At 38.0% G+C, this 9,846-nt stretch overlaps 1 protein-coding gene across 1 annotated transcript in view; it reads left to right on the top strand.

Moving 5' to 3' along the window:
* Positions 1 to 6,176: 6,176 nt before the first annotated feature.
* LOC107732001 (legumain-like) overlaps positions 6,177 to 9,846 on the top strand; it is a 12,641-nt gene continuing 8,971 nt past the window's right edge. Inside the window, exons 1-7 of the mRNA XM_016543224.1 lie at positions 6,177 to 6,198; positions 6,333 to 6,421; positions 7,042 to 7,139; positions 7,360 to 7,441; positions 8,220 to 8,302; positions 8,424 to 8,499; positions 8,813 to 8,875. Coding sequence (XP_016398710.1) covers positions 6,377 to 6,421; positions 7,042 to 7,139; positions 7,360 to 7,441; positions 8,220 to 8,302; positions 8,424 to 8,499; positions 8,813 to 8,875 — 447 coding nt within the window. The 5' untranslated portion in view covers positions 6,177 to 6,198; positions 6,333 to 6,376. The remainder of the gene's footprint in view (positions 6,199 to 6,332; positions 6,422 to 7,041; positions 7,140 to 7,359; positions 7,442 to 8,219; positions 8,303 to 8,423; positions 8,500 to 8,812; positions 8,876 to 9,846) is intronic.

Genomic DNA, 9,846 nt, shown 5'->3' with positions numbered 1-9,846 from the left:
ACGTACCTCTGTTGGTACAGCAAGTGTCAATGCGTTGCTTTTCCTGAACAGCAACGACAAGTAGAGATGAGAATTGTACACTGTAACAATTGACTGGACTACATCTGACTTTATTTCAAAACCTAATAGTATAAACCAGTTAAATAGGGTGATATCTGTTTTGCGGTAAGCTGCTAGTAATTTGAGGCAACCATATTGTTTTTGATGCTTTAAACATAACAGGTTTCCGATGCCTACATTGTTATTTTCAAATGTTTTAGTCAGCTTATTTCTCTGCGATGAAATGTGTATATTACGACCATATGGGTCTATGACGTAAAAAAAAAAGACTGTTTTGGAAGATAGAAGATATATGTCTGTTTTGCATACATGCTGGTGTATTATTTGCGTTATATGATCACAACGGTTTTGAGTAGACGGAAATTTGCCTTCAGAATATTTTCTATTCCGTAATCCCTGTTCATTCTAAAATGAAATAATAAATAAATGATGTAGGGTGCCTGCATTTTCACTTTCTGTGACCTCCGATGAATAATTAGAGAGCTGCAGATGATAAAATAATAATAAATATATAATATGCTATTGTAAAAACAAAGCGACTGCACTAGTCTTTTAGCTTTTGCATTTTCACTTTCTGTGACCTCCGATGAATAATTAGAGAGCTGCAGATGATAAAATAATAATAAATATATAATATGCTATTGTAAAAACAAAGTTTTTAAATTGTTTGTACAATGAAAGTTTTGCTTCTAACTTCTAATTCATTCCAGCTCCTTTCGATTTGTCATCATTATCACTTTGGGGTTGAGGATAAAAAAGCACCGCTTGATTTGTGAATTTCTCTGAAGAAAAGCTATTTAATTATTTATATAATTATCTTGAATATTTAGAATCATCTTATGGTCAGGTAAATAACATTATGCCAAAAGTTATAGGACGTAATGAGGTTACAGTGATGAGTGTATGGCATTTCAGCGCCTACTTGCGCGTCATGTCAAGTGCATTTTTGTGAAACGCACGTAGAATAGGAACAAACAAATCATTGCTGTCTGGGGGCTGCATGCTGTGCGCACTGACTGCTCACACGTCAATGCCGATTACGTTTGAGTCCAGTCGGGTTCGAAAGTAAATGCCGTCGGGTCGGAGTCGGGTCTAATTTTATCGGGTCTGTCTCGGGTCGGGTTCGGGTAAGAAGTAATTCGGGTCGGGTACAGATTTTAGGACCCAATAAGACCTCTACTCTGTACTGTAAACAATCTTGTTCCTGACACTGGGATCCTTCTAAAGTCTGTGCAAACATTAGTATATTATATCCAGTGTCAGTGATTATAATGCTCTGTGTGCTTTTGACGCAACTATGGTGCGATGATGATTATGTCTGCTCATGTCTTACCCAGATTGCTTGGCCAAGAGGGCCCCATATTAGTGATGGGAAGTTCGGATCATTTTACTGACTCTCTCGTTCGATCTCGTTCATCAAAATGAATGAATCTTTATTACACCCCAGGATTTTAAGCCCGATTTGCAAGTCAACGAGCTCGCCGACAGGTTGGGCTGCGATCGGGGGAAAATCATCGGATCATCAGCGCTCGGCAATCTTTATGTGTGAACTACTCAATGACGCATCAAAGGGGCTTGCTGACGCCTCGCCAACACATCGCCGATGCCAAACAAATATCTAGCATGCTAAATATCTGGACAAGTCGGCCATCACGTGGTGTCAGGTGTTGCGACGAGCTACAGCCAATGAGAGAGCAAGGCATGGGTTGAGGACACCGGATAAGAAACAGCAGCAGCAACACGGTTTTAAGAAAAGTTTGGACAAGAAATGGAGCGAAATTTTTCAGAACAGATCATCGTGCAAACAGCTTGCAGCGCTAATTTCTTCCCAACCTCCATTTTCAAATAAACAACTCCTGTTTCACGTGTTGTTTCGCGTCATTCCCTTTCCACTTCTCACATGTGTTTTTGTGACAAAACGCGGTCTGGGGACTGGATAGAGTCGTTGGGTGACAGAGTTGTTGTCAGCTCGTGTAATGTGTGACCCCCCGTTGCGGATCATTTACGTTGTGTCACGTATACACCAAGACAGACAAGAAGTCATGTAGTCTGAACAGCACAGCGATCTGCCGATGTTTTAAGTGGTGTAGTGTGAACTTGGTTTAAGTGGCTTTAAATGGTACACTTTTAACAGCCAAATTCCCCAAACACATCCACATATGCAATCTTGATCATATTCATTCATTATATTCATATTCACAATCATTATAATGTAGCCAAAGATCATTTACAGGGAACATACATAATTACTTTGCCTTCAGAGTCTTTCGTTCATTTGTCATGTGACAGACACAGTGAACGAATCATTCATGAATGACCCATCACTCTCCCATATGTATTTCCCCATTTACGACCCATATAGAGGTTGCCTATGTGGGTACTACCTTGGGCTTATATAGGCAGCCTATATGTGACAGATTGTGTTTGCCTATGTCTGACCCGTATGGTTTGGCCAAGAGGGCCCCATATGTGTTTGCTCATTCAGAACCCATATAGAGGTTACCTATGTGGGTACCACCTTTCGCCCACATAGGCAGCCTATATGGGACTGGTTGTGTTTGCCTATGTCTGACCCATATTGCTGGTCAGCAGGCTGGTTTTAGAGGTGTTTTGGCCACTTTCTTAGTTGGTCAGGCTGGTCTTAGCTGGTCAGCCTGGGAGACCAGCTAAAACCAGCTACTTCCAGCTTAAACCAGCTAAGACCAGCCAACCAGCTTAGGCTGGTTTTAGCTGTTTGTTTGTTTTTTTGTTTAGTTTTTTTCCCAGCAGGTTCTTCTGTGTTCTGCAGAAGAAAGTCAGTCATACAGGTTTGACATGACATGAGGAATGAAGAAATGATTAAAGAATTTTCATATCTGGGTGAACTATCCCTTTAAAGAATGAGGAAAACCATTTCAGGGTATTTTTGGCTATAAGTTACGGTTACATATTTGCTTTCACCATTATTTGTCCTTCAGACTTTCCTCTTCAAATACAACAGTTATCAGCTGTATGCAAATTGACCCAGATCTGGTTTTTGAAAAATCATAATAGGTTCAATATACAGTACAATTTGCACATGAAGCCACATTGAGTTCTCTATTTCTCTGGAATTGTACCATATAGGGCCTTGTAAATGTAGTTCACAAGAGTTTTTAACGAATTGGAATCTAAAATGATATTAGGATATCTTTAATACTTCTTGAGTTACAGGCATGCAAACTTTGGAAAATAAATCCAAAAAGGTGTTTTTCTTTCATTTTTGAACGGTCACCATTGACAAGTAACAAAGCAATGATTCAACTAACAGACCTGCAATCTCTGTGTTAAAAATTAAATAATGATGCTGCCATCTTTTTAAAGTCATTTTTAACCCCTGTAATGTGGCTCTAAATTTTAGGTGAAAATTGATCTCACTTTAGAAAATATTGGATTACATAGTAAATATTCATCCAGGGCATCAAAATGTTTAGCTGGGGAAGTTTCTATAAACTGGTTGATTTGACACGGCAATATTCTAAAGTACTATTAAATGCTTTTTATTTGTGGCCATTCTTGTGTCTGTGTTACAGAATCAAGATGGATCATAGATTCAGCCAGGAGAAACCTGATTATTATGTTTCCGATATCCTTCTGAATGACTAGTTGAGATGAATGTAAAGCCTCCTGTCTATGAAAATAATTTAAATAAAGTAATATTGATAAAGTTGCTTGTGTTGCTCAAAGGAACAAAATAAATGATTAGTGAAAATGTAGTAGTTAGTTTCAGCATCAGGCTGGTACACACTTACAGTACTACAGTACTTCCTGTTCAAGGAAAGTTGAGAATGCAGTCAGGCAAGCATGCACTGATGGAGATGAATAGGAACGCCAGTATGAGGAAGGTTCATTCATACCTCAACTCTTTCCCCCATACAGGATTAATTGCGTAATATTTACGATGATGCACAAAATTAAATAAAACAAAGCCTTCCATAATGGGTTGCTGAGCCCATTTATTTGCCAGTGAGTAATTCATTTAATTTCTTTACACTGTATAGGCATATAGAAGTCAGGAAATTGTTGAATAAAGTTAATTATTTTTGTTTGTGCACAAAACGTATCCTCGTCGCGGGGAGTCAGAAAGCTCTCAGACCTCATCAAACTATCTTAATCTGTGTTTTGAAGATAAACTGAGGTCATTTGATGACCAGCTCAGTTTCAGCACTACATGTACGTAAAATTCATAAGATACAGCATAAACGATAACAAGCCAAACATGTCTAATCTGCTTAACAGAAATAAAGAGCTTAATGTGATTTCCATGAAACACCTTTCTGGTTGTGTGTACTAGATGTGACGGCTCCTCTAAAGCCTCTAAATTTACATATTTCACTACAGCTATTTAAAGTCTAAAGAAGTTTTTTGGCTTTTAGTATGAATATGTTAGCCTTAAGATTATCTATAAGCTAGTGTGCTCCAAAACAATGACAAAATTCGCATTTACAAGATATAAGCATTCAAAACTTAGTCTCTCACTTCCGCCAATATGGATCAACCATGCACTTCAGCTTCTCATCAAACTTTCTGTCCAATCAAATTCTCTCTAGAATCTGAAGCATCCCGCCCCCCACTTTACTACAAATAGACGCTGAAGCTGTGGCTGAAATCGGTCACTTGTTCACAGAATTAGTGTTTTCTGTATGGTGAATGTACACTATATAGGGGATAGGGAACGATTCAGACAGTGTAAATATGCTTTTCATTGGGGCGAATGAAGTCTGGTTTCGTGCTGTCTGTAGGCGCGTTTCCATTACCCTTCAAATTGCGCAAATTGAAATTGCGAATTGAAAATACGCCTAATGGAAACGCCTAATGGAAACTCCCATATATCGCAAAAAAGTTTTTACGCTCGCATGAGGTGGTTTTTCAGGCAATGCGAAAAAAAGGAACAATTCGCAAAACTGCAATGGAAACGTTTTTTTCGCATTTACAGGTCACATGGCGTATGTAAAAAGTCATATGATCATTCTTCAATGTACTATACCCTCCAAGAAACACATCATAAGTGGCCGCTCTCCAGTATAAGGGGCTTTCCCTACCATTAATGCTTAGACAATTTACACTGCACACGTCTGCGGCGCAGTGTGGCTCTGATACGGCCACCAAAGCTGATTGCGGCCACTCTAGTCAGTGCTTGTGTTTTTTCCAGCCGCGCCACACACATTTCTGATGTGGCTCTCTGTGCTGCTTCTGTAAAGATACACTCATACGCCTCCTTTGAATAAATATGTAAAATATAGCCAAAGTTTTGCGCAAATCTGTAATGGAAACGCGCCTACTCACACGAACATTTGAATTCTACAAAGAATGCTCTATTTTATAGCAATATGGATGAGATTGTGGATGTCATACCCTGTGCGAAACCCTCCTTCTGCTCGCTCGATGTCATTCACCCAAGATTTTTCTAATGAATTCTTGAGTCAGTTGGGCCCAGTTAAGTGTCCTTTCTCAACAAATGTCTCTTAACTGGTTCCATTCCTGCTTTTCCAAAAGTGGCTACTATCACGCCTCTAGTAAAGAAGCCTTCGCTTGATACATCTATTTTTAAAAACGTCCACCCAATTTCTGCTTTACCTTTTATTTCTAAGGTTTTGGGGAAAAAAAATGTGTTTGACCACCTTCAGTCCTTTCTCAATGCTAATAGTCTGAGAATTTTTAATCCGGCTTTAAGGCTGCCCATAGCACTGAATTGGCTCTCTACTGACTCCGGTGGTCCTGTGGTCCTTATCCTTTTAGATTTATCTGCTGCATTTAATATGGTTGACCACTCTACACTAACCACTACGTTAAGAGTCATGAGTGGGGCTAACAGGCACAGTTGTCAAGTGGTTTCAGTTGTATATATCAGACAGAAAGTTATGATTAAGCTAGGTGAGTTTTTGGCACCTTCTCCGTTTTTCTTGTATGCATTCTGGTTATTTAACTGGTGCAGTACGTTTACTTCACTTTTGGATCAACATTCCTATGAACAATTGAACATCCCCAGGGTGGGGTTGGGGTAAGAGCTACGATTGGTTGATATTAGTCACCTTGTGTGTAGTCTTCAGTATATAAACAATGATGTTCGAAATGATAAGTGCAGCTGGCAACAAAAGGATCATCTGACAGTCCATACAGGTATGCATGTAATCTTGTGAACAAAAGCACTGTTTATACATGGCTATTAAATATTATGTTAATATTAAATTATATTTATAATGAATATTACAATTGATGCATTACATTAACACACTTTTTTCTAACTGAATTAGACTTTGCTCTTAAGTTGGCGGCAGCAAATGGAAATCATTGGGTTATGCTTGTAGCTGGTTCAATGACCTGGAAAAATTACAGGCACCAGGTTTGTGGCCTATATTTGTGACCCTGGAGCAAAAAAAGCAGTCTTAAGTCGCTGGGGTATATTTGTAGCAATAGCCAAAAATACATTGTATGGTTCAAAATTATAGATTTTTCTTTTATGCCAAAAATCATTAGGATATTAAGTAAAGATCATGTTCCATGAAGATATTTTGTAAATTTCCTACCATAAACATATCAAAACTTAATTTTTGATTAGTAATATGCATTGCTAAGAACTTCATTTGAACAACTTTAAAGATGATTTTCTCAATATTTTGATTTTTTTGCATCCTCAGATTCCAGATTTTCAAATAGTTGTATATCGACCAAATATTGTCCTATCCTAACAAACCATACATCAATGGAAAGATTATTTATTCAGCTTTCAGATGATGCATACATCTCAATTTTGAAAAATTGACACTTAAGACTGGTTTTGTGGTCCAGGGTCACATTTATTATTGGACTTGCAGTGCATTCATTTATTTTGTGAGTATGTGCTTACTCTGGGCTGTTAAGAGTTGGGTTGCTAGCACGATGTCCTACCAGTTGAGCTACCTAGACATTGCAACAAGGGATGTTGCAATGCAGTTTGTAAAAAAATGTATACCTCCATTTCAGGCTGATGTGTGTCACGCCTATCAGATAGTACATCGGAATGGAATTCCTGACGATCAGATTGTGGTGATGATGTATGATGACATCGCTTATAATATGAAGTAAGAGGCTTCCTGCAGATTTTGGAAGTCATGTGGCTCATTGCTGATGTACATTTTTAGCAGATTTAACACAGGATTCACATAGATCTTTCCTGTCATGCTGTACCATTTTAAATCATCCCTAATTAATATTATAGCCAATGTATTATCATGCGTATGATGGGACATAAAAGTGTTTTGCCACAAAATGTCCCATATAATGTTTTATCTTCCTTTACAGAAACCCTCATCCTGGAACAATTATCAATAAACCAAACGGATTGAATGTGTATGCAGGCGTTCCAAAAGATTACACTGGAGAGGTACCGTATTGGCCTGAATATAAGACGACCCTGATTATGTATTGGCCCGAATATAAGACGACCCTGGTTATAAGACGACCCCCCCTTTTTCCAGATGTACCTTTTGGAAAAAGGCTTTTTAAAAACCACATCTTGTTTTTTCTCAGTAAAACACATTTTGTCTTCAATTATTTTCATATTGCATATTTTTCCTATTTTAATTTTTGTTTTGAAAGTATGGTAAAAACTGGTCAAATGTGCCAACAATCACATTTAAAAAATATACACTTTTTGATATACCATTAAAAAAAAGAAATATATATAGGTAGCCCATCTGAATTAGGACATTTAGGCTATCCATCTAATAGTAGCCTACCAAAATCTTATTAACAGTAGAAGTTAAATCATACTGTCGTCTTCAAATCTGGGTACTGTGTTACGTTTTAAAATCACAAAGGGAGTTTGGTCCCATCAGGCTAACGTGAAAGTCACGACTCATGCAGCTGTAAGCTTTTCTTTCTCTTTTGTTTTTACTCGCGATCTTTACAACACGCATTACATTACGTATTTCATGGCACACTCGTTTTATGCGTATTTGGCGCCACCTATTGTTGTGGGTGTATTATTGACATGTCAAAGTCTAGACCCTGAATATAAGACGACCGCGTTTTTTCAGATGTATTTCCAAGAAAAAAACATCGTCTTATATTCGGGTCAATACGGTAATTTTCTTTTTGTCAAACACAATTGATATTTTCATCCTATACCTGCAGTAAACACAACACTGACTGTCTTACAGGATGTAACACCTGAAAACTTCCTGGCTGCTCTCAAAGGAGACAGACGAGCTGTGAAAAAGAGAAGTCCAAAAGTCATTACAAGGTTTGTCTTATTAGTCAATTACAGTTCTGATACAAATAAGGATAAGGACGGAAGATAATGATATTGTTTAATTTTAAATGATAATAAAATATATAAATGTTATCTTTTTTGTGTCTCACAGTGGAGGAAATGACACAATATTCATCTATCTGGCAGATCATGGTGGTTCGGGCATATTTACTTTTCCTAACAGCACTGTAAGTTTTGTTCCCTCTAGGGTTAAAAATATATCGGTATTATGATTTCGAGCCAGTAAACCTCAATATACTGTATACATCTGTAGTCATAAAATAATGTGTGGAGCTATAATTCTTTATGAGAATTCTAAGCAAGAATTGGAATCATTCATATACTGTATATACCAGTAACTTATCATTATTGGCAGTATTTTTATGATCGGCTTGCAAATTTACTAAGTCTAAAGTGTAAATAGATAAGTACTTAAATAAAACATTGTACAGTATTTAACCGCTTATATTATGGTGATCTATTTCAATCCTTTTCCTGCAGCTTCACGCCCATGATCTCATTGAAACAATCAAGGAAATGGCAAGAAATAACAAGTTCTCAAAGGTAAATACAAACATTTGTATACACCAATTAAAAAATAGTCCATATACTGTATGGGCTCTTTTCCCAGAACACCAGAGCTGGAAAAATAACTCAAGTACTATTGTAGTGTAATCTGTACTTTTCTTATGTGTAATCTGTTGTCTATTTAGGGGTTCAAGCACGTAGTGCTGAAACCCTATTGTAATTGTTAGGATTTTTATTATTTTTTTTTTTCTCCGCTAAAACTGATTGTGCAGAACAAACCGTAAGGCCTAGAGAGCTGAAACTTGGCCAGATGGTAGAGCTCCCTGAGGGGAGATTCTGGCAAAGACTCGTCCCAATCGGCCTATGGGGGGGCGCTACAGCGATCGTAAAGGCGAAACTGATTATTAGGGGTTCAAGCACGTAGTGCTGAAACCCTATTGTAATTGTTAGGATTTTTATTATTATTATTTTTCTCCGCTAAAACTGATCGTGCAGAACAAACCGTAAGGCCTAGAGAGCTGAAACTTGGCCAGATGGTAGAGCTCCCTGAGGGGAGATTCTGGCAAAGACTCGTCCCAATCGGCCTATGGGGGGGCGCTACAGCGATCGTAAAGGCGAAACTGCTCATAACTACTAGACATGTGTACGAGCTCAATCTTTGGTCAAATAAAAAATGAGTGTGGCCACTTGGTGTAAGACGGAAAAAACAAAAACGGCTATAACTACGCAACCGTTGGTCCGATCAACTTGAAAATTGGTATGCAGTGTCTTTATCCAAATTGGCACAAGTGTCTATGAGGACATTTGCATATCTCAAAAAACATTGGTCAAAGAAGTTTAAGCACCCATTAGACAAGGTTAACGGATGTCGATCGGAACGAAACTCAGTGGGCATGTTCGACTGATGGCCTTAAAGGTCTGTAAGAATTTTGAAAGAAATCGGCCACTGCGGGGCGAAATTGCGTTTTTCAAGTGCGTAAACGATTGTATATTGCACGATTTTTCAC

Source organism: Sinocyclocheilus rhinocerous, unplaced genomic scaffold (genome assembly GCF_001515625.1).
Source record: "Sinocyclocheilus rhinocerous isolate Xijiao unplaced genomic scaffold, SAMN03320098_v1.1 scaffold489, whole genome shotgun sequence".
Taxonomy (NCBI): Eukaryota; Metazoa; Chordata; class Actinopteri; order Cypriniformes; family Cyprinidae; genus Sinocyclocheilus; species Sinocyclocheilus rhinocerous.
Note: the sequence above shows the minus strand (reverse complement) of the source record. Positions and strands in the feature narration are given on the sequence as shown.